At 43.1% G+C, this 24,466-nt stretch overlaps 1 protein-coding gene across 4 annotated transcripts in view; it reads left to right on the top strand.

Annotated features, from left to right (window-relative positions):
- ZCRB1 (zinc finger CCHC-type and RNA binding motif containing 1) overlaps window positions 1-24,466 on the top strand; it is a 72,357-nt gene that overhangs the window by 11,729 nt on the left and 36,162 nt on the right. For 3 of the 4 annotated variants that reach the window (XM_029616790.1, XM_029616791.1, XM_029616788.1), the window contains exons 2-5: window positions 7,459-7,546; window positions 7,697-7,725; window positions 8,355-8,466; window positions 8,545-8,652. In XM_029616790.1, coding sequence (XP_029472650.1) covers window positions 7,463-7,546; window positions 7,697-7,725; window positions 8,355-8,466; window positions 8,545-8,652 — 333 coding nt within the window. In that variant the 5' untranslated portion in view covers window positions 7,459-7,462. Of the gene's footprint in view, window positions 1-1,711; window positions 1,800-7,458; window positions 7,547-7,696; window positions 7,726-8,354; window positions 8,467-8,544; window positions 8,653-24,466 lie in introns of all 4 variants that reach the window. The other variant, XM_029616789.1, reaches the window with a different exon arrangement.

The following is a 24,466-nucleotide window of genomic DNA, read 5'->3' as shown; positions in this document are numbered from 1 at the left end:
GGAATGTATTTGTCTTGTGTAAAAAGTGGATTTATTTTTGAAGTGCTCAAATGTGTGTTCTCACCTGCCACCATCTCCTTTCTCTCTCATTATTTCTTCTCCATCTCCTCTGTCCTGCTGATGCACTATGAAAGATTTTTGTATATTTTTTTTGGTGGGGGAGTGAGTGAGAATGGGAGAATATTGGGCTGGAGGTACTGGTTAGTCATTTGCCTTCAGGGGGAGTCATCTCTCTACTGGAAAGAAGCTCCCTGCTTTTGTGACTAACCTGGCAGTTGGTCTGATCCCCCCACAAAAATGACTGTATAGACAGACATATAAATGCCAGTAATGCTCAGCAGTCAGACTAATACCAGCAATGATCCTGAGAATCATGCCAATAACTTGCAGCCTGTCAGTTTCTACATAAGTACGAAACAGTGACTTATACAATAAAAACCCTATTATCTAGTACAACTGTAAAACTGACCTAACCATCATTTAGCAGCACAGCATTTCTTTTTTAATTGCATGTGTGCACTGGGGCAAGGGCTCCCACTGAGTGTGGAGTTCGTATGCATACACTCCTTTACACCCCTGTGGCATCTCACGGAACTGCGTGAATGAAGTTCACCAGGGCTGCTACTAATCAACATTTAAAAGTAAGGGGGGAAAGCATAGGGGAGTGGAAATAACACTAGATGGAGAAAGAACACTAGGGGTAGGAGGGGGGGGTGCTGATATTTAGGGGATGGTGAAAAGAACCCCCCATCACATCTCAGTACCAGCATTCTTGGCAGAAAGCATCAATCTTGCCTGTGCTGTAACTAGGGCTATTGGTACTCCAGCAGACTTGAGGACAGAAGCAAAGCATGTTGTATTGACAGTGATGCAGAAACTGGACATAATTGCCTGAAGGCAGGAAAAAATGAAAGCGGGTTAATGCGGGAATTCAGTGTTGGCTCATCTACAATTTGACATCAAGGCACAGAAGGCAAAGTTACTACAGCTTCTATAAATTCTGAGACCAGCAAAGCAATCTATCAACCCTATGGGCTACATAACCCAAAACTAGAATATTTTAGAAAAGATATGGATGTTTTGCCTTAAAATGTTTGGAGGGCACTCCAGTTTGTGGCCAAATGCTGAGTGAAAGGGCAAAAGACTTCTATCAATGAAAAGAAACTTTCCAAGATCAGCAGTTTTTTTTTTTTTTTTTTTTCAGATGGATGGTTGTCTCACTTTAAAATTCACCATAGTAACAAAAGGTTTCATAGGTTGGGAGAAAAAACATCTGCTCATGAGACTGCTGAAAAATATTGTGCATCTAGTGTTATTCAAGAAGTTTAGCAGCCCGATTTAACCTCAGGCTATCTAAACTGCTGATGAAACTGGCCTATTCTGGAGTTTGTCAATTTCTAGCCGTCTGGTGTAGGGAATGTTGGTGCAGTTGGTTTTAAGTAGCGCAGGCACGCACAGTTAAGCTGCCAGTAGTGGGAAAACTCAGCCAACTAAGGAGTCATTTACCTCTCAAATACAAGGCATAACCAAATGGGTGGATGGACAAACAAATTGTTTTGTACTGGTTTCACCACATCTTTATTCCTGCAGCAAAAGCAGATCAGAATAAATTCAGGAATCTGGAAGAAACAAAAGTTACTCTAATTTGTATATAACTGTCAAGCTCATCCTGACTCAGTGTCTAAAATTACTTTTACAATCTCTCTTCCAGCAAATGTAACATCACTCTTATACAGCCAATGGATCAGGGAATTATTGATAACATTAAATCCATCTACAGAAGGGATTTGAAGAGGAAGGTAATTGTTTAATAAACTAAACATTTGTAGCCTGCATATATCACAAGTGTCGAAATGGAGAACATGAAAACAAAACTGTACACCTACAAAATGGTAATAGTGAAGGCACTTTTCAAGAATTTGTCATAATACACCCTTAAGGATGCAATTTTTAGTGTGGCCTTTTGTTGTGTCCATCGTTGTGCGACATCTCTGCTCCACCCACCTTACCTCGTTGGCAACTCCCTTCGGGGTTGATGGAAGGGTAGCTGCGCGGCATCTCCAGCCCGTCCTTCTCCGGCGTTCCTGGACCTGCTTGATGCTGCAAGCCGCCATGTTGACCAGATGCCTAAGGGCGCACGCGCAGCCCGACTAATAAACCATCGTTGGCGCGAGCCTCAGGGCCGTCCCCCTGAGATGACGTCACCAGCTCCAGATATTTAAGGTCTCAGTTTTCGCTAACAAGACGAGTTAGCAAGGGTTCGCTTCCTCCTGGTCGCTGCGGATGGGATTCGCTCTCCGCGACCCTAGCTACTGTGCCTCCTTGGACTTCACTAGAGGTACCTGCTCCTCGGGGGCCTCGCTTTCTCTTTTTCTTTGCAGGTCGCAGTCCGGAACCGGTACTCGCTCCTCGAGGGCATGTGTCCCGGACTTGCTCCTGAATACCACTTCTGCTAAGAAGTCATCGCTGCTTACAACATTGTGAGTTTCCATCTGTCTCTCAGAGCTTTCCCTGAGACCAGGTACTCGCTCCTCAAGGGCCTAATGTATACCATCTCCTGGGCTGCCTTAAGAGACTATTGTGTGAGTGTTACCAACAAGGACTTGTTCCAGAACTCTGCCTACTCACTGTCTTAGTTTCTCTACAGCTCAGCCACCCTGGGATCACTGCCATGACATGAGGGACTGTAGCCCAGCTGGGCGCTTCCAGCTTATTACTGCCACCTCTGGTGGTTTACTATACTGTCCAATAAAAGAACTAATGTGTGTCTGTCTCCTACACTAAGCCTGACCTGTGGTCCCTCTTGGGATTTCCCCCGAGGGCGTGGTCACCTGCCACTGGTCCAAGGATCCACCCACAACTATTCTAAATAACTACAGATTGCTAATACCAGCTTTAACAACAGAGCTTTCACATCAGATGGCTAACTCCTCACGGAGTCTCTGATGGATTGCTAACTCCTCTGAGTCAATGACACCTCTAAGGAGTAAACGTTATGGAAGGCATGGAAAAAATTGTGGACTGCAGGATCTTCTAATGAATAATGTGAAAGTTTAATGTGCAAAAGAAAAACTTCATTGGGATCCTTCAACTGCTGATATCCCCCCCCCCCCCCCCCAAGAAAAAAACCTAGCTAAATTTAAAAGACTGCAATTGAAGAGTGTGTTAACGTTGATCAAAACCTTGATGTAATATCAACCCTTACTGATGCTGAAATTATACAAATGTTTGTGCCTTTGAAAAGATCCATTGCACTATGTTCACAGTGAAGAAACTAAAGTGACCTGAGCCACAAGGCACAATTCCTTGATACATTCTTGAAGTTTGCTGATCTGTAGCTGCTTTATTTTGCTCAGGAGGTGTTAAAACTTCATGTTCCCAACAGAAAAAAACTGATTTGCGGCAGACACTGCAAGTTGCTTCAAAATGCTGCTTAAACAGGTCCAGGATTAAGGTATTTCACCACTATCAGCAGATATTGATGCTGACACGATGCAATAGTGGGAATATGTTGGGGGGGGGAATGGGGGTTAAGCAGTATATGGGGGTGACCACTGAGTGTTCAATACTGTTAATTGTTGTGTTTGAATAAATAAAGTATAAAGTTGTAAAGACTTGGAGACTGCTTTTCTTTTGTGAAAAGTACTTGGGTGAAAGGTAACCAGCATATTATTTACAATTTTTTTTTATTTTTTTTTTGTGGCACTTCAAAGCAGATTACTTGCAGGTATTGTCACTATTTCCCTGTCAGATTACAATCTAATTTTATACCTGAGGCATTGGACAAACTGACTTGCCTGAGGTCACAAGGAGCAGCACTGGGATTTGAACCCTGGCTTCCTTGGTTCTTAGGCTGCTGCTGTACCACTAACCTATTCCTGCCCTAGTACAACAAATTCATATTATTCCCCCTTTTACTCTGCCAGCATATGGTTGGAAGACATTTCCAATGCTGAAAGAAGTAAGAGTGCTCCTCCGCTCCCACCACCACCAGCAGCTGGGCTCTCCCAGACTGCGATCAGCCTTCTTGCCTCAGAGAGGTGTAAACTGCAGTTCCAAAACGCATATCTGCCAGCAGACAGAAGATGAAAACCATGCCTCTTCTGCAACGCATCAAAATCAAGCCCCTAGCCCTGGTGCCCACCGAATGCTAATGAGGAGAACCCTTGTCAAAGCCGTTTACTCGAGTCCATGAGCCAGCTGACCACTTCCCTCTTCAGAAGAGCTAAAAAGTACATGTGCGTTCGCTGGGCATGTTCAGGTTGCACAAGTAATGTACATGCAGTGAATGGTGGGTACCTTGTTTTCCATCTGCTTTACCTGCAAGAAAAGGAGGCCCAAAGGCCATGGGGACTTTTGGCACTGGGTATTTGCCCTAGCAACTTTCCAAAAGAAAATACATACTTTGAAAATTGCCTACCAGGTTAGCATGTACAAAATTAGCTGCAGACTGCACTGAGTTAGGATAACAGTTAGTAGCTCAACTGCTGCTTCTGTATGCAAACTGCTATGCTGATAAGGATGTGAGTTCTCTCTCCAATGCAGCTAATATGAAATATTGGTTTGTGTCGGGGGGCCCTTGCTTCATTCCATCTTGCAAACAGCAATTATTTAACTGTATTGAAAACAAGGTTTGATATACCTTTCTGCAAACATCTGGACATTTGTGTTCTGAAGCACACCTTATTTTTCTACTGATTCCTGATGTGTCTTCTCACCCCTATTTTTTTTGGCACATTTATTTATCCCAAAGAGCCTATAGGTACAATTGTACAGGGTCATCTCCTGTCCTTTATTTTTTAGGCTCTCTGTTTCCAGTTACCAGAGCTGTCATTGAAAAGCTTGCTCAGTTTAGTGTGCTCACACTTTAGCTTCCCCTCGAAAAATAGCAGGCTAACATTTGGTTAGTTAACACCAGGTGCAAACATTTATTAGAGTGCAGTTACTATGGGCTTGCTAAATAGCATTAAGGGTGAGCATACCATGCTATTTATTGCAATTTCACTAACTCCTCATTTGAATATGTTCCTTGATTTGCACAAAAATGGGCTAACAAAAATGTGTGTGCTCATGCTAACGTCTTCTAAGGCCTTTAACACACACAGTAAGGTCATCTGCCAACCTCACAATTTTTAGCATGCACAAGAAGGCCTTCATATGCGTACTAAAACTTATTGCTAGATATTGTCTACACAAGTTTTTATTTTATATTAATCATGTATCTTATCTGGAAGTCTGTGTGAAAATTAGGAATACAATTAAAACAGTGAAAACTTCAATTATGTAAACTCAAAAGGATCGGTAACCATATATAAAACATTTTTTTTATAAAGTACATTTTCAGTGACATTAAATGACTTGTAGAAGGGACAATATTTCCTTAGAAAATTGACATCCTGTGGACAGGGGAAGGTCACAAGATACTTTGGAATAGAGTAGAAGCTGAAGGTTGTAAAAACAGGATTACTCCTGTTTAGAAAGGGCAAAGACCCTTATAGATAATTAAAATATGACAACATGATTATGGAATAAGAGAGAGAAAATTGTGTATTTCATCCAAGCCATTACTGAGTGTTGTTAGTGTGATCATCATACCCTTGCAGAAATGGGTATCCTTGTTTTAAAAAAAAGTCAACATTTAAATTTTATATTTTAAAAAGTGTAATATTAAAAATATATTTAAAATATTGTAGAAGAGTACATTTACCATTCACAAAATAGTATTCTTACCATTCACAAAAAAATACAGAAGAGATGCAAAAGAACTGAATATTAAGATATGCTTAATTGGCTCAAATGAATGACTTAAGAGCAAATCGGTAGTACTACTGTGAAAAGTTAATCAAAAGTTAAACCAGGGAGTGGTAACATAGCCTTTCTGGGAAGACAAAATGAATGATTTAGAAAAGAAAGCCAAATGATAAAGTAAAAATTTATCTTCCCAGGATGATTCACGGTGTACAAAAAAAAACTAGTGCTCCAACAAAACTGAACGGGGAGATCTCCAGTCCCGCAGTTTTATGGCAGAAGGAAAAAACAGCATTGCTGATCATACTTGAGGAGACCCATGTTCTTGAGAGAAAATGTGCCAGGAAGATGTGGCTATCAGATCCAAAGAGAGCCAAAAAAAGCAGTTTTATGTTGGCAGTCAGGTCTTTTTATAGAGCATAAGTAATCTTTCACATAAAAGGTGATAAAGGTGCAAATAACCAGATCTGTCACAGTCATATGGTGACAAAAAAACTGCATCTGTGTCTTGTCGGTATGCAGGCGGTCAAGAGAAGGACATAAAATCACAGCTGGCTCTTATAATGAAATGTCATTAACTTTGTACACGCTGAGGTAGATCTTAAATAAGTAAGCGCAACAGGAGCGAACAAAAGTACGCCGGATTTTATAAGATAAGTGCGAGGCCGCGCGTATCTTTATAAAATCCGGGGTCGGCGCACGCAAGGCTGCGCAAAATCAGCAGCCTGTGCGCACCGAGCCGTGCAGCCTGCCTCCGTTCCCTCCGCATCCCCCCCGCCCCTACCTTTGTTGTGCAAGTTATGCCTGCTGCCTCGGCATCCCCCGGCACAGGCCACAGTGCCGGGGAACTCGGGACCGCCCTCCCGCCCCTTTTACGAAGCCCCGGGACTTAATGCGCGTCCCGGGGCTTTGTGCGCACCGGCGGCCTATGCAAAATAGGCGAGCTGGCGTGCGTAAATCCGGCAGGATTTACGCACGCAGGGCTTTTAAAATCTAGCCCAATGAGAATAACTTTCAAAGCCAAGGTAGAACAGTGCTTTACCCATGGAAATGAGCTTTTAGAAAAATTGCCCTTCCTCTGTGTGGGTAAAGTGCATGCACAGGGCCTCTCTCTGTGTGCTTTTCCCTGCTGTGGCAGGAGGCGTTTCTGATAGTTGGGTTGGGGAGGGGTTTGCACTTAAGTGCATATAGTTCATTGATAAAACTACCCACACAAATTTAACAGCTGTAAATGAGTACAGGTAGTTTTTCTAAGATACTTTTCAGAGGGAATGTATGTTCATGCTTTCCCTTTAAAAACTGGTATAAAATCCATAGGCGATTCATTTTCAATCTACACAAACAACTGTAAAGTTACCCCACTCACGTTTATTTCTCATAGATGTGTTATAACATATTTGTCAGATCACTTTTCATCTGATTTGAATACAGGAGTATTTTTGCTGTGTATTAAGTCCTATCTCGATTGCTATATTTAATGGGCTTAATGGCTTCAGATACGTGGACAGTTACACACTGGGGGAATTTTGCCTAATGGATGCCATAGCAAATAGTCATTAATTCAGAATGTTGATCGAGGAAACGCTTATTTAGATTTTAAAAAAAACCGCTGAGAAAAATCTGAAGCATAGATTAATCTGGTCTGCTTTTATATGTTCAGCTCGGTGTTTGTTCTAAATCTTTCCCATGTTTGTATTTTTTGCACTTCAGCAAGATGAGTGGTGGCCTGGCTCCTAGTAAAAGTACGGCGTATATATCCAACCTGCCCTTCTCTTTGACCAACAATGACTTGCATAGAGTGAGTACCATCCAGAAGGAACTGTTTGGAGAAACTTCACTGAGTTTGCTACTAACCGTTAAATATGTTCTATTTTTATATGACAAACTTTTTTTTAATTTCCATTTTAAGACCTTAAGAATTGCTAATGTGTGTGTTTATTTCTTTCAGATTTTTTCAAAGTATGGAAAAGTTGTGAAGTAAGTTTTCAAATCTTTGAATAACATATCTTCAATGTTCAGTGACTTATTCCCTCTTTAGGTTTATAATTTTAATGTTAGTATGAAGGATATAAAACTATTCAGATTAACAATGAAGGTACAACCAAGCTGGTCTTGATCCTTAGTGTCAGGTGCTTCGTGTATTTAAAAAAAAAAGTAATTTACACACTGGTTCCAAGTGAAACTGGTCTAGGATGCAAGGTAAATATGGCCAAATTTATGGTCCAGTTTAACAAACATGGCAAGCTTGTATGCCTTGTTAACTTATTTTACTCTTCTCTTTTTTTCCCCACTTTTATCTTTATTAATACCCAGTTCAGAAGGCATGCCAGAACAGCACCAGATCCTTTACTGGAGGAAAGCACCTCTCGCCCCAATATTCTGCCCTGCTGTAGTTTCAGGCTCTTTTTCTCCCTCTCTCTCTCTCTCTGCTCAGATGTCACCGCCATGGTTTCCATTGAATCAGAGACTGACTTGTTTCTCGCATTTGCAAAGTTTGGCACTATGGCCTGAGCCAAAGGAATTGCCCAGAAATATCTCTCCTGAAGCTTTTTTGCTGTCAGGAATTGAACAGCTGCTTTTAAAATTTCATATGCATGTATTTTCAGAGTCACTGTTATGAAGGACAAGGATACCAGGAAGAGTAAAGGGGTTGCATTTGTTTTGTTTTTGGATAAGGAGTCTGCCCAGAACTGCGTTCGCGCACTTAATAACAAACAAGTAAGCTACCAAGGCTTGGCAGTGAGATTTGTGTTCTGTGCTGCAAGACTAAGGAGTAATTTTTGTCTCCTGCTTCAGTTATTTGGCAGGGTAATAAAGGCAAGCATTGCTGTTGACAATGGAAGAGCAGCTGAATTCATTCGTAGACGCAACTACTTTGACAAAACTAGATGCTATGAATGTGGGGTGAGTAAACCATATTGACGTTTAAGAACATAAGAACAGTGCCATACTGGGTCATACCACGGGTCCATCAAGCCCAGCATCCTGTTTGCAACTGTGGCCAATCCAGGCTACAAGTACCTGGCAAGTACCCAAACACTAAGCAGATCCCATGCTATTGATGCTAGTAATAGACGTGGCTATTTTCTAAGTCAACTTGATTAATAGCAGGTAATGGACTTCTCCACGAACTTATTCAAACCTTTTTTAAACCCAGCTACATAACTGCACTAACCATATCCCCTGGCAACAAATTCCAGAGTTTAATTGTGTATTGAGTGAAAAAGAACGTTCTCCGATTAGTTTTAAATGTGCTGCATGCTAACTTCATGGAGTGCCCCCTAGACCTTCTATTATCCGAAAGAGTAAATAACCAATTCACATTTACCTGTTCTAGACCTCTATCATATCCCCCCTCAGTCATCTCTTCTCCAAGCTGAACAGCCCTAACCTCTTTAGCCTTTCCTCATTTGGGAGCTGTTCCATCTCCTTTATCATTTTGGTTGCCCTTCTCTGTACCTTCTCCATCGCAATTATATCTTTTTTGAGATGCGGCGACCAGAATTGTACACAGTATTCAAGGTGAGGTCTCACTATGGAGCGATACAGAGGCATTATTTATTTATTTAGATTTATTTATTTAGATTCTTTTATATACTGAAGTATAGCAGGGTGCCTTCACTCCGGTTTACAATGTAACCAACATCATACATAAAACGCATTCATAACGAACATATTGAAACGTGTATAGACAACTAGTAACAATTCGGCATATGTCAGAAGTGTGAGGATAGGTATAAGAGAGTAAGACTTACAAATTGGACTTGCAGTGGTAGAGCATGTAAAATTAAGCATTTAAATACATGACTAAACTGAAAACACGCTTGAGAGTGTTAAGGAGACTTATACAAAAGGGAAAAGAGAAGTGGGAGGGAAAGGAGGAAAGGGTCCTAGGGGGGGCCATGGGAGAAGAAGATGTGCATGACAAAATTTGAATAAAGGGGTAAAGGAGAAAAGGTATGGGGGGTAGGAAGTAAGTAGAGCATGGTTAGAAGGGGAGGTAAGTAAGTAAAACATGGTTAGCAGAGGAAGTAAGTCTGATCGGATGGGATTAGATTAACCAACTCCGTCTGTGAATGTTTGTTTAAATAACTATGTTTTAAGTTCTTTTTTGAAAGATTTGGAGTCTCTGATCGAACTTAGGTAGACTGGTAAAGAGTTCCATTCTTTTGGTCCAGCAATTGAAAATGCTCTATTCCTAGTGTTGGAAAGTTTAGCAATTTGCCGGTGTTTCTTGTCGTGCGTGGAGTTTTGTGCAGTTGAATCATGTGGTCGAGGGCGGTGTTATCATCTATGTAGATTTCGTTGTGTAGAGTGGTTAAGATTTTATATTTGATCCTTTGTAAAATTGGTAGCCAGTGAAGACTCCTCAGTACTGGGGTGATGTGTTCAGATTTCTTCTTGCCAGTAAGTACTCTGGCCGCGGCATTTTGTAGCAATTGGAGTGGTTTTAGTGCAGATTTGGGAAGGCCAATGAACACATTGCAATAATCGAGACTAGAAAAAATGAGAGATTGTAGGACGGTTCTGAAATCATGCTGGTGTAAAAGCGGTTTAAGGAGTTTGTGAAATCCTTCTTTTGTTTTCATTTCGATGCTTTGCTTTTTTTAAGGTTCAGATCGTTGTCTATCCAGATACCGAGATCTTTCAGAAGACTTTTCAGTTGGATGTTATTGTTGTCAATTTTTATGAAAGGCATTAGGGTTTGTTAGCTCTGAGATTTGTGCAAAGCTAGGTTGAGAGAATATTGCATAAATCTCATCTTTGGGTGAGTTTCCTCACTCCAAAGGTCATCAAATCTTCACAAGAGAGCACTGTTCTGTTCATACATCTCACTTTGAATGTCAGTGGCCCCTAACCCCTACAGTGGTACCTAAACCTCACCTCGAGTTACTAGGTGGGCTTCCCATAGGTATTTATATTTCTATCTAGTGCGAGGGCATTATGGCTAGTCTCTCGCTCTTCCCCCCCCCCCCCCCCTCCCCCTCTCTGGATAGCAAAGCTGGCTCTCCAGGAGCTTCAAAACCAATAAAACCAGTATGGGCAACACCATCGCAATGTGCAATAAAGCCCTAATGCTAATGAAAAAGGTGTAGTTAGTCAGCGATAGGGCTTCGCAAAAATGTGAGCCCAGCCCACTCCCGCCCCTAACTCCGTCTTCTCTTTTTCAGATTTGCATCGCACCATGCGTTATGGTGCTATCGCATGCATTAAAGGCGCTTAATGCATGTGAAAACGCTATAACGCGATTTGATAAATGACCCCCACTGTTGGTAGGAAAAAATATTTAGCTAAAAAACTTGTTCTTAAAAATAAGTTATTTTTTGGTTGCCTATTTCAGAGGGTATTGTTCTCAGATGGGAGCTTCTAGATCCCTCTTGGTGTCTCTTTGGTGGGAGGGGGAGATTTTTCCTCCTCCTCCCTTGGCACCCACCCTTCCTCTGGCTAATCCTACTGCCAAAGGACTAGCATGTGATGGTGTGACAGGAGGGGAAAAAGCCAATTAAGAAAGCATTATTGATATGTTTAGTCCAGCCCACTCATTGCATCAAATATAAAACTATTGTGCGGGCAGTTCATAACATCTCTGCATCCAAAAGGCCCATATGTTCTATTCCAGGGTATAACCCAGTATACGTATACATACGTCCACTGGTGAAGAACCTGGACTTAGAAGAGTGCCCCTGTGGAAGGTTTGCTGTATAATCAGTCTGTACTCTTCAAAAAAAACATGAGAACAAGAAAGCATAAGAAATAAAAAGGAGGAAACTGCTTTATGTTTGTTTGCCTACACACTGAATCAAAGATAGAATTCACAGATGGAAACAGGCAATGAAATAAGACATGATAGCTTGTAGCCATATTTTGGAATGACATTTAATTTGCACACAAGCAGTATGTGCTTTTTTTTTCTTCGCATACAGCAATTGGTCATGTGCAAAATATAAAATGAAACTATGATTTGAGGCTCAAACAAGCATGAAGTGTACAAAAGGTTGATCTGTGGTGCACAGAAAGAAGAAACAAACTTTTACGGTTACTCCAGCATGACAGGCAGACCCACACAAAAGCAAATTTGCAAATAAGACAGCAACAATATTCATTCAGAAAACTCGTTTTTTTTTGTTTTTTCTACTTTGTTCCTTATGAAGTTACTAAGGGGCTGATGTAATAAGACCTGCGCTGAAAACGGCGCTGTTTTTCTGCACGTATTTTTTTTTTTTTCTTTTTAGCACGCGCAGCAAAAGCAGGCACCTCATGGGATGTAATAAGGGGGTGGCATGCAAATGATACGTGCAAAAAACCCCACAGAATACCTAATACACACACCAATACCCACATAAAATCCTCAATGAAGGAGCTCCTGGAGGCAAACTCCAGCAGCCTGTGCACGAAGCCCGAGCTTCCCCTCCTTCAATGTCACCTGACCCTTTGGGGCGAGGAAGCCAGCGTGCAGATTCCATCAGGTAGGGCTCCTGGGAAGCAGTTCCACCAGCCTGTGCACAGAGACAGTCTCTCCTCACCTTATTTGGGGAGAGACAAGCTGGTACATAACAGCTCGTAGCCCTTTAGTCTGTTTTTTTTCGGTGAACTTGCTAGTTCTTTTGAATTCAAGTTTTGTCAGTTGAGAACGGGAAGGAAGATGAAGGGCAACACTAGGTCTCTTCTCCCTGAGGTGAGCAGAGCTCCTGCCTTTTACCCAACCAACTCTAGAAACATTTATTTTTGGTAATCTAGCTATAGGACAATAGTGATCTTGGAATTTTTGCTTCTGATCTTCAGGGTTCTTTCATCGCCCTAAATTCTGATGGTCCAGTCCCATTGCAGGCTCCTAATGGTTCACCAGCTAGGGGTGAGGGACAGTTCTGTAACCCCCACAGAGGTATGTGTTACAGCAGTTCAAGGAAGAGCACCCCAGGATGAGAGAGATTTTGACATCCACTCCAGCAGCTTCTCCTGTATTAGAGAAACTTGCTGCTGTTACATTACACTCTCTCTGGGTTGCTGTTTTTGAAATGAAACAGACTTTATCTGCTATGATTGACTCAGTGACAAATGTTATGGAAACTTCGGCTTCTCAGATGAATCAATATGCTCAAGATCTTAAGGCTAAATAATTACCTGATTTAAAAGTACAGTTTCAGGGAATTCATGAGGTTAATGCTAGTTTAGTGAAAGATAAATTGCCTTGTATAGAAAGGTAGAGCTCCTTGGCAATCAACTAAAATGATATAATCTTTGTTTTCTCTTTTTTCATAGAGCTCCAATGGTGTCTCCTTCAGAGATGCTGATTCACTTTTATACAGATTTCCTCAGAGTTTCTAAGGAAACAATTCCTAAGATAGCTAAAGCTTACTACCTTCCTCAAAAACTGATGAAAATGTGTTTGGAAATGCTGATTCTTTTAATCTTACTGAATTCTTAGAAATTCTTAGACTAATGTTAAAGATAGAAGTACAGTGTGTGAGTTTGTACAAGAAACTGATAAACTGTGGACATTGCGTCTTTTCCTTCGCTTTAGAGAGCAGAAATTTTTAGGCCATAAATTTTTTTCCTGATTTAGTAAGTGAGGTATAAGTTCATATGAAGGGCTTCTTGGAGAAGAAAGATAGTGGTGGCCATTGGGGCCACCTTTCTATTAAAATATCCTTGTAAGTGCTTAATTAAAGTATCAAGGAACTAATTATGATTTTGTTTTTGTTTTTGTTTTTTAACCTAGTCAATTGGATAACCTCCTACAGAATAAGTCATTTCCAGATATCTCTAAGGACAGTGTCTGAATGTAAATATATTGGATTCCTTATTGCCTCTTTTTGTTGTTTTTGTTTTTTTCCTTTTTTGTTAGTAGCTCTCCATATTGTTGCCTGACAGCAAGGTCAGTATTATAATGTTTCTTTTGTGTCTTGGATTTATTTTTCATGATACAGATCTGTGTAATTCTTGATAACAAGAATTTTCTTGTCTATGTATATTTGAAATCTCATAAATAATTAAAAAATGCCCTGAATCAAAAAGCTGCGGGGAAAAAAGGCACTAAAATAGGCGCTAATGGAAAAATGTTGCAGACTTTCTAACCATTTCAAGTTACTGCTATTCAAAGATAAATAGGTTCAGTTTCTGCTGCTTTGGTTCTTTTACTCCATTGCTGGCATTAGTGTAGTTGTATGTCCATTCAGCCTCTTCCTTGCCAGGCGCTTGGGGCCATTCGGCATGGATCAGCCCCGCCAGGAGAGAGCAGGAGCCAGGTCAGATAGCCTGGCGATCTCCAGGGACTACAGACAAGCACATACAATGCCCAGAGTCACAGCATGACCAGGTCTGGGACCGGTACCACAAGCCGCCAAAGCGATAGGAGCAATCGCGATCAGCAAACCCCAGGTGCCTTCAGCCAGGCGCTTTCACTTAACTCCTGCCCTGATCCAGGCGCTAAATGCCTTCTTAACCACCACCCCCGCAATAACCATTCTGCGTGCTAATGTGGCTTCCTGCATAGCCCGAGAATGGACAGTTGCCTCCATTACATGCCATTTACCTGCCATGGTTGGTGTTTGTTTTTGTTTTGGGTTTTTTTTTTTTTGCAGGTTTGAACGTTTTTCCATGCTGAACGCATTGTTACATATACATGGAAGCTCTGCTCAGAAAACTCTAGCAATTAAGTACACAAATACTTGCAAAGCTTTACTGCAGCTTATTACATCGGCCCCTAAATGTAACAGGTTATTTAAATAAGATTGAGTGGCAGTTGCAGTGTTGGCAACCATTTTTGGTTTCTTGCCCAGATTTCATACTAACATCACATCATGAGTATGCATTACTTCTGACCCATTCCAGATGTTGCTGATGCCAGAAGCATGACTTGGCATGTCTGAAAAGGGGATAATAAAAGTCTTATATTGCAGAAAGGCAAATCATGTATTATATGCTGGGGAGCAGGCACAGGCCTAAAAACTCACAGAAAGTTTTATTTTGAAGTTGCTGAGATGTGTGGAGATTTTTGTCAACTTTTTTTCAGATTCTGGATATGATATGAATGGGTTTTTATGTAAATTTTTGTAAGTCCCAAGTAGGGGAGAGGGAGTACTCGCAGCAGAATCTGTATTTACTGATGGTAAATTGGACTTGTTGGGAAATAGCGCATCAATCCTATTAAAAAATTAAATACATGATGATTTTGTTAAATTATTACGGTCTATGTATATTGTGTATCAGGTTGAAAGATCTTGCAGTACAAATCACACTGGAAATGGTGTCTGCTGGTTTATTAATAGATAAAGCGATAACATATAAACATTTTCTGACCTATGATGCACTACAGGAATAAACTGAAAGGTAACTTCAATCTAGGTTGCAAACAGTCACAAGGCAAAGCTTAAATCCAGTTTCCATAGTAGTTCCTCTCATGGACAAACACAGTCATACTTAAGACGCAACTTGAACTTGAAGCTTGGTGTTGAGTCTTTTAAGTTGTTCACATTACATCAGTGTGCGTAGGAAGAAGAGCTCATGAATCTTTCTCTAGGCTCTGAAATCATCACTTAGGCTCATAGCCATCTAAGTGCCAGGAGTACCTTTCAGGTGTCCCTGCATACCTTTTGAATCCCCCCGAGGGCCACTCCACACCCTCAGAGGTATCTTAGCTGGAACACTGTTCGGTTAATCTGGATTCTCGATTAATTGTATTCCATTGACTTCACTGCTGGCATCACACGGCAATGCTGTGTGCATAAAGAAATGTTCTTCCAAATTTTTACGCTCAACAACACTGTAGGTATATCAATGTGATATCATCGATTTTTGACATTTCCAAGTCCTGGTTTAATTAATTGCCCCTGAGGCAGCTCTGTGCAAAAGAGCGAAACTCGGCCAGAGTCGGACGTTCTAATAAAGGGCTTGTTCTTTCATCCGATTCCTATTGTCTTCACTGTTACACAGCCTACTGGATCGGCTACTGCTTTGTTTCTTGGGTCCGTCTATATTTAGCATACCAGCCCAGAACCAAGCAGTTCAAGATTAGCATTTAATTTTAAGTTTATAATTGTACTTTCTGGAAAATAGAACTTGAATTAATTCAGTGTGCTAGTTTAGGGTTAACATTTAATTCTAGGTTTTTTATAATTGTGAGTTTGCAAAGGTCACTTGCTCGATCAAAGAAAGTGGGAGAACTGGTTCCTGTGCAAGCAGTCACTAGTTTGATTCCCACCCTCGCAGTCACCTCTGTGACATTTTTCTGATATATAGATTATCTCTATTAGGAGGAAAATATTCAAAATAAGAGTCAATTAGTACTTCTCAACTTTTTTTTTATTTCATAGCACACTTTCAGGTTTGCACAATCCTCGTGGTGCACCATACTAAATTTTGCTTGATTTTCACCCTTCCCTCCCCTTCCATTGGCAGGAGGAGAGCAGCACTTTTCACCTGTGTACCTCGTTTTTGTCAGCTTCAGTTTGACATCTGAATGTACAGAACCAGCTGATTACAGAGCCCCTCACATTGAAACATCAGATTGAATCTGGCAGAGACGGTGCTTACAGTTAAGAAGTGCTGTTCTCCTGCCAACGGGAAGGAAGGCATGGAGTGTAAGGTTACTAGATTTCTGGTAGGTGAATCTAGTGCTAGTAGTAAATGAGCAGTTCATTTTGATGGGAGTAGGGAAGTCCAGTAGACTATTTGCATGGAAAATTGTACTAACCTACTCTCAAGATATACCTAAAAGCACATTCTTCAAGATCTGTTATCACAAAATATTTTTGAGCTCAGTGCAAAAGCCTCTGCACTAGTGGGTATGTCCTACATACAAAAGACTTAACTATATACAGAAAAAAATCAAAATTAGTTGTCAGAATCCAACTATTCCCAACATGTAAATTCCCTGTGGGAGACATGATCAAGTAAGGGATTCTGAACTGTGTCCCAGGATATCTCTCACTGCTGCAATATTAATATTAATAGGGAGGCAGAGAGAAGGAGAAATAATATTGGATGGGGAGAGAGGAAGAGAGGACCAGGTTTTGGATAGACAGAGGAGAAAGGACAAGTGGGAGAGAGAGAAAATGAAATTGGAAAATGAGTGAAAGAGAGAATGCTGAATTTGTGGGTGGGGTAATCCTGGGAAATAGAGAAAGGAATGGAGGAGGAGAAAGAAATAAGGAAAGGAGCATCAAAGAGAGCAGAAAGAATGAATGAAGAGACAGTATTAAAATATCCACCCTGAATGAAACAAGACACCAGAGAGAGGAGGAAAAGCAAAAAAGGAACAAAGAATTATTTATTTAAAAGTATTTATATACCGTTTTTTATCAAAACGGTTTACATAAGTAAGAAAAATAAAATAAAGTAAATTAAAATACATAAACTGGTATATACCTAGTAGGTAACAGTATTAACAAAAACTACTAATAATGGAGCTGGGCCATAGGTCACTTTATAATCATGGGATGGAGGGGGGGGAGATTAGAAGTGGAAAAGAAAATAAAACCCTGCAGGAGGGGGGGGATGCTAGGGAGGGGATAAGGTAGTAGAGTGATGTTGACTAGTGGATGTTGAATGCTAGTTGAAATAAGTATGTTTTCAAGGATTTTTTTTGAATTGTTGTGAGTTGGATAGTAAACGAAGAGGGTTAGGTATAGAATTCCAGAGGGAGGGTCCAGCTACAGAGAAGGCCCTCCTTCTGGTGATATCTAATCTAACCTGTCGCGGTGAAGGAATATCTAATAGATTTTGTGTTAATGATCTTAAATGTCGAGCGGGTTTGTAAATGCGGAGTAGAGAACAAAGCCATGTGGAGGATGAATTATGTATTAAACCATGGATGATAGTAAGAACTTTATATTTTATCCTGTATTTTATAGGTAACCAATGGAGAGATTGAAGAATGGGAGCAATGTGATTTCGAACGGGAGTACCTGATAAAATGCGGTCTGCACTGTTTTGAACAATTTGTAGAGGATGAATTTCAAAGTCAGGAAGACCTAAATAAAGAGCATTGCAATAGTCTAGGCCAGAGAAGATTAGGGATTGGAGAATAGTTCGAAAATCATGATAAAAGAAAAGAGGACGAAGACGTTTTAAGAGTTGTAATTTGTAAAAGGATTTTTTTATTAAGGAAGAAATGTGTTGTTTCATTGATAGATCCATGTTTACAATGACTCCTAAATTTGTGGCGTATTGTGTTATTGGGATTGATATCCCGTTTATTGTCAGATGTGAGGGTGGGCCTATAGAAGTGTCTGAGATAGATGATAGATGGACGGTTTCATTCTTGGATGGATTCAGTTTCAGGCGATTATGAGAGAGCCAGGAGTTGATAGTAGATAAATAGAGCGAGAAGACTAGTAAGTGAGAAAAAGACACACAGGGCCACAAAATCAAGCCAGTGCACCAAAGTTTGAAAACTTTTCATGTGCATTTTTACCCCAGAGCATAAGTATGTAGTTGCTTATTCATGAATTCTGCAATGCATTGAAAATGCATGGTTTTCCTACCTATTTTTTAAAAATATATGCAAAAATAAAGTAGGACTTAATTGCATAAAACCTGATTTCCATGCATAAGTCAGCATATTTTAAAACAAGCGCGCATAACTGAAATTAACCAGTTTACCAGTTGCTCCACCACTTTGCCACATCCTTCTCCAGATCATAGAGACCCTCCTAGTTCTTCAGCCTGAACAACCCTCTGTTCACCCAGACCTCCCACCCAGCCAATAATGCACAAGTCTGATTCAATTATGAAGGATAATTAGGTGTAAAATTACATGAGTAAGTTGCCAAATGTGCACACATGCCTTTTAAAATAGCAACTTCATTTCATTGTTTAAAAGTATTAATCACTTTATAGATAAAAATTGCACAAAATGATGTATAATACTCAATAAAACAGAAAATGTATAAAATAACAACATGGACCCAGAAAGCAACAAGGTAGGCGATCCAGTAAAGCCGTGAGGAAGCAACAAAGTGGTGGATGCCACAAGAAAGTCTTTTTCAAGTCTTTAATAATGGAGACGTAAAATATCATATATAGGTGCCCGACTCTGGCCGAGTTTCGCCACCAGTGGTGGCTGCCTCAGGGGCTTATATGTTATAGAGCAGTGTTAGTCTTGCGAGGACTTTTTGCGAGAGGAGACGGACCGTGCCGTTGTATAAACGATATACAAATGTACACGGTGGAATTTATTTGGACCATCATCCTAACACTGCTCTATAACACATAAGCCCCTGAGGCAGCCACCACTGGTGGCGAAACTCGGCCAGAGTCGGGCACCTATATATGATATTTTACGTCTCCATTATTAAAGACTAAAATAACAACATGAAATGAGACAATCAAAATATCTCAGAGCCCATAACAACAAAAGATCCAACCTTTCATCCATTGTGCCAGATTATTTTCTTCTCTGAACTGAAGTGGCATCTTAATCCATAATGCTAGGTTCCTGAACCTATCAGTCCAGACCAGTGGGTTATGCATCTCCACCAGCAGATGGAGTCAGAGAAACAAAAGTTTGAAGCACTGCTACTTAACTAAGAATGCCACCTCCCTCACTATTTCTCTGACTCCAGCAGAGGGTAGAGGTGCATACCTGCAAGTCTAGGTGCTAGTTTTAAAAAAAAAAGATAGAATAGTTAGTGCTAGTGTCTGTAGGTGACAGAAGAGCTCCCTGAGGTGTTTAGGCACCTTCGTGGGCCATCCCTGAGTTGGAATTGGGCGACCAGGGGGTTGGACACCCTTGCCTCAGTCTTGCCCGCAACGTTCCGGAGGTCCTGATAGCCAGAGGTTCTGGTTCCCTTGGCCCTCCATGTCTGCTCTGTTGGGCACTACTGTTCCTGTAAGAAAGGTTCCCTTTCTGTGAAGGGAATAAAGTTTTTTTCCAAAGAGAAAAGAGGAGTTGCCTCCATCTTTGAGTTGGCTTCTCTCAGGCTTCAGGGTCAACCGGTGGTGAGTCTGGTCAGCAGCTGCTGTCGGCCAGTATGGGGGAGAGCAGGAGAGTTTAGTGAGTGTCGGCAGTCCGAGGCTCCGGGCCTTAGTGACACGGAATGCGGGGTTTTTCGGGCCCATCTCGTGGCTAGCAGCCTTGGGTTCTCTCCTTTCCTTGGTGTGCTCGTCAGGGGTGGCATTTGCAGTCCACATGGGCAATACCTTGTGTTCCAGGTTTCTTGGGCAGTAGGCACATTGGGGGTTTTTTTTTTTTTTGTGTGTGTCTTTTGGAGCTGCATGTGCGACCCTGCAAGACGGCCGCGAGTCCGTCACTTCTCCCTCATGGCACCCAAATCTAAAATGGCCGCTTGCCGCGAGTGTCATGCAGCTTTGGGCCGTCCGGACTCCCGCTCCCCCTGACCCATATGTGAATCGGGTCAGGAGGGAACCTTGGAGGGGAGTCTACCAGTTATCCTGCAGCTTGCGCTCTGCCGGACCGGTGCCCCCTCCCGTAGTGGACAGCCCTCCTGGCAGCCCAGAGAGCTCGCTTGATTCCCCTCCTCCTCCCCTCTACCCGATAGAGCTAGGAGCTCTGGGGGAGAGGGTGGGCCCAGGATCGGGCTGCCTCCCTTGAGGGAGGAGGATCTGGGTGAGTTCTCACTGGATTTTGTGCTCCTTTTGCATAGAGCACATTTGGCCAGGAAGGCTGGAGTAAAAAGATCCGCTGGGAGGAGTTTGGAGGCCACAGCTTCTGGGCCCAAAAAGTCTTCTCAGGGCTCAGGGGGTCCTCTGCAGCGTCTGGGCCTCAAGCGGGATTCTCTCTTCCCCTCCTTCGGCTTAGGGGACGATGATTTGGCGGCGCCGCAGGGGGACTTGTCTGATCCCCAGAGAGATCCAGATGCAGCGGATGCTGCTCCTGTTCCTGATTCAGCGGATGATCCCAAGGATGATCCCGATCCGGTCGAATACCAGACTCCTGAGGGTGACGACCCGCACATCGTGCGCCTCTATAAATGGGAGGAGTTACGACGCCTAATTCCCCAGGTTCTGGAGGAGTTGGGGGTGAAGGTCTCTCAGGATGAGTCGGTTAGTGAGGGTGTGAATCCGGTTCTCAATGGTCTTTGGGGACAGACAACTGCCTTTCCTTTGCCCAAGAAAATCCAGAAGTTGGTGACTCGGGAGTGGAACTTCCAGATTGCAGGTTTAAAGGTGGGTAGAGCAATGGCTAAACTTTACCCCTTTATGGAGGAGACCTTGGACCTTCTGAAGATTCTGAAGGTGGATGCTGCAGTTTCAGCGGTCATGAAGAAAGCTATGATTCCTGTTGCGGGGGCTGAAGCATTGAAGGATGTGCAGGTCTGCAAGCTAAAGATTACCATGGACCGTTGGGTCTTAGTGGTAATAAAGGAGGACTATGCACTAGAGTTTTCCTGCCCCATCAAAGAGGCCTTTGTGGAGTCCCATGTCTCCTCTCGTAGCAAGCAGGAGGCAGTGTCGGGAACTCTACGAAGATTGCTCGCCTTGGAGGCCATAGTTCCCGTTCCTCTTCCCGAGCGGGGGCAGGCCGGTACTTCGTGTACTTTGTGGATCCCAAGAAGGAAGGGATCATTTGGCCCATTCTTGACTTGCAGAAAGTAAATCGATTCCTTTGGGTCCTGTGCTTCCACTTGGAAACTTTGCACATGGTAGTGGCCACGGTTCGCAAGGGAGAGTTCACGGCTTCTCTGGACCTCACGCAGGCGTATTTGCACATTCCTATTCAACAAGACCATCAAACATTTCTTTGCTTCATGGTAATGGGACAGCATTTTCAGTTCCGGAGGGCCCCCCCTCCCCTTTTGTCTGGCGACGGCGCCTCGCACTTTCACCAAGGTAATGGTGGTAGTTGCCACAGCACTTCGCAAGGAGGGGATTCTGTTCATCCTTACCTGGACGATTGGCTGATTCGAGCAAAGTCGAAGGAGAAATGCGAGCGATCCCTGCAGAGGGTCATGAGCACTCTGCGTGCCTTGGGTTGGGTCATCAATCTACAGAAGAGTCACCTGGAACCTACCCAGTCCTTAGTGTACCTGGGAGCCCTGTTCGACATGCAGAAGGGCAAAGTATTCCTTGCGGCGGACAGGGTTATGAAGTTGCAATCCCATGTGAAGCGACTATGCCAACTGGCGGTCCCAACGGTTTGGGACTATATGCAAGTTTTGGGATCCATGGTGTCCATGTTAGAATTGGTGCCCTGGGCCTGTTGTCCAGGTGGGAGTCCTTCGGAGCAGTACCATCTCCCCTTGCCCCCACCCCGAGGGTCCAGATCCAGCCTCTCAAGGTGGCTGTCTTGTCGGAATTTGGAGAAGGGTGTTGACCTGGAGTCTCCAGACTGGGTGGTGGTTTCCACAGATGCCAGTCTCTCAGGGTGGGGGACGATGTACTCTGTTCGGTCCGTTCAAGGTCTCTGGGTGGCGGAGGAGATGGTTTGGTCCATTAACCGGCTCAAAATGCAGGTGGTCCGTCGAGCTCTTCGGGCCTTCTCCCCCCTGATCCGGGGCAGAGTAGTTCGTGTTTTCTTGGACAATGCGACAACGGTGGCATATATCAACCGTCAGGGCAGAGCAAGGAGTCTGGCCATGACTCTGGAAGTGCAAAAGTATTTTGCCTGGGCAGAACGATACCTCTAAGGTCTCGCAGCATCGCACGTCGTGGGGGTCAACAACGTACAAGTGGATTTTCTCAGCATGCAACAGCTGAGAATGGGAGTTGTCTCCTGAGGCCTGGAATCACATCTGCGCCAGGTGGGGAGTTCCCCAGCTGGACCTGATGGCACCTCGTGCCAACGCCAAAACAGACAGGTTCTTCAGCCGCAGAAAAGAAGTCTGCTCGGTGGGCCTGAATGCTCTGATGTGTCTATGTCCAATGGGCATTCTCCTGTACGTCTTTCCTCTGAGGCCCCCAATAGGCAGGGTCCTTCAGCGCATAGAGTCACACCCCAGTTTGGTGGTTCTGGTGGTGCCAGACTGGCCACGGCACCCGTGGTTCGCAAACCTGGTTCGACTCAGTGGACAGTCCTCTCCATCTGGCCCGTCTTCCAGGCTTGCTACATCAGTGAGGATCGCTTCTGTCTCACGGCCTGGCTTTTGTGAGGCGGAGATTACGTTTGAAAGGATACTCTGAACAGGTCATTTTCACTCTCCTGCAAGCTAGGAGACCAGCTACATCTATGGCATTTGTTACGGTTTGAAAATTGGTGTCAACTGCATGCCTTGGACCCCCTGGTGGCAGAGATTTCGCATGTCTTGGAGTTCCTGCAACAGGGTCTGTCTTCAGGGTTGGCATACAACTTGCTTCGAGTACAGCTCACTGCTTTGGGGGCACTCAAGGGCAAACGGCATGGTCGGGTGCTTGCTGCTCATCCCGATGTACCCCGGCTTTTGAAAGGAGTAAAATAGCTGCGCCCCCCCCTCCCCCGGTGCGAAAGATTTGTCCAAATTGGAGTCTGAACCTAGTTCGAGTACTTTGTGGGGCCCCATTTGAACCATTGAAGAGAGCGACCATTAAGGACTTGACCCTGAAGACGGTTTTTCTAGTGGCCATTTGCTCAGCCCAGCGAATTTCAGAGTTGCAGGCCCAATCATGTAGGGATCCGTTTTTGCAGATTTATAGTGATAGGATTTCGTTATGAACTATACCTTCCATTGTGCCTAAGGTAGTGTTGTCCTTTTACGTTAATCAGACAGTGGATCTGCTGGGGTTTCCAAACTGGTCGAAAGATTCCCCTAAGGAAAGGGAATTGCATCTTTTGGATGTGCATAGGGCTCTTTTGCGCTACCTGGAAGTCACTAATCCATTTCGTCGTTCCAATCATCTATTTGTGATTTTCGGCGGAGTGTGAAGAGGAGATAAGGCCTCTAAGGCGACCATCTCCCATTGGCTTAGGGAGGCGATCTCTACAGCATACATTTGCAAGGGTCGACCGGTTCCTGTGGGTTTGCAGGCTCACTCCACAAGGACGCAAACTATGACCTGGGCTGAAAGTCAGCTTCTTTCACCACAGGAGATTTGTAGGGCTGCAGTGTGGTCCTTGCTTCACACTTTCTCACGGCTTTACTGCCTGAATGTGAGAGCGCAGGATGAGTCGACTTCTGGTGAGATTCCCTCCCAGCGTAAGGAACTTGGGTACATCCCATTGGTCTGGACTGATCTGGGAATGTTCAGGAAAGGAAAATTGGTTCTTACCTGCTAATTTTCGTTCCTTTAATACCACAGATCAGTCCAGAAGCCTGCTCCATTTGACTCCGAAAGCCTGAAATTCCTGTCAACTCTTGGGACGCTGAGGAAAAAGAAGAATATTAACAGGATTCTTTCAAGCAGGTTCTGCAGTGTCCCGTATCTTTCGTTTTTACTTTGTTTATAGTTCCTTGTTATCGGGGTCTTCCTTCCCTTAAGCCTGGTCGCCTGTTCTTGGGGTTCTTACCTATCTTGGCTTGGGTACAGGTCAATACTGAGGGACTGCAGGTGGCACTCTCTGTGAAGTAGCAGTGCCTCAAAGTTTTATTTCTCGGACTACATCTGTTGGTGGGGATGCAGAACCCACTGGTCTGGACTGTTCTGTGGTATTACAGGAACGAAAATTAGCAGGTAAGTACCAATTTTTCTATAACCACGACAAATGCTCGATTTTACATTTGTACATGTCTATTGGCCCCACCTTGAAATGCCTCTAGACCTCCCCTCTTTTATGCACGTATATGTGTGTGCGGGATGTAAAGTATGTGCATACTTTTCAACTTTTATAAAATAGCAATTAGGC

The sequence above is a fragment of the Rhinatrema bivittatum genome, chromosome 9, assembly GCF_901001135.1.
Source record: "Rhinatrema bivittatum chromosome 9, aRhiBiv1.1, whole genome shotgun sequence".
NCBI lineage: Eukaryota > Metazoa > Chordata > Amphibia > Gymnophiona > Rhinatrematidae > Rhinatrema > Rhinatrema bivittatum.
The sequence above is the reverse complement of the archived record's forward strand: the minus strand, read 5'-3'. Positions and strand labels throughout refer to the sequence as shown.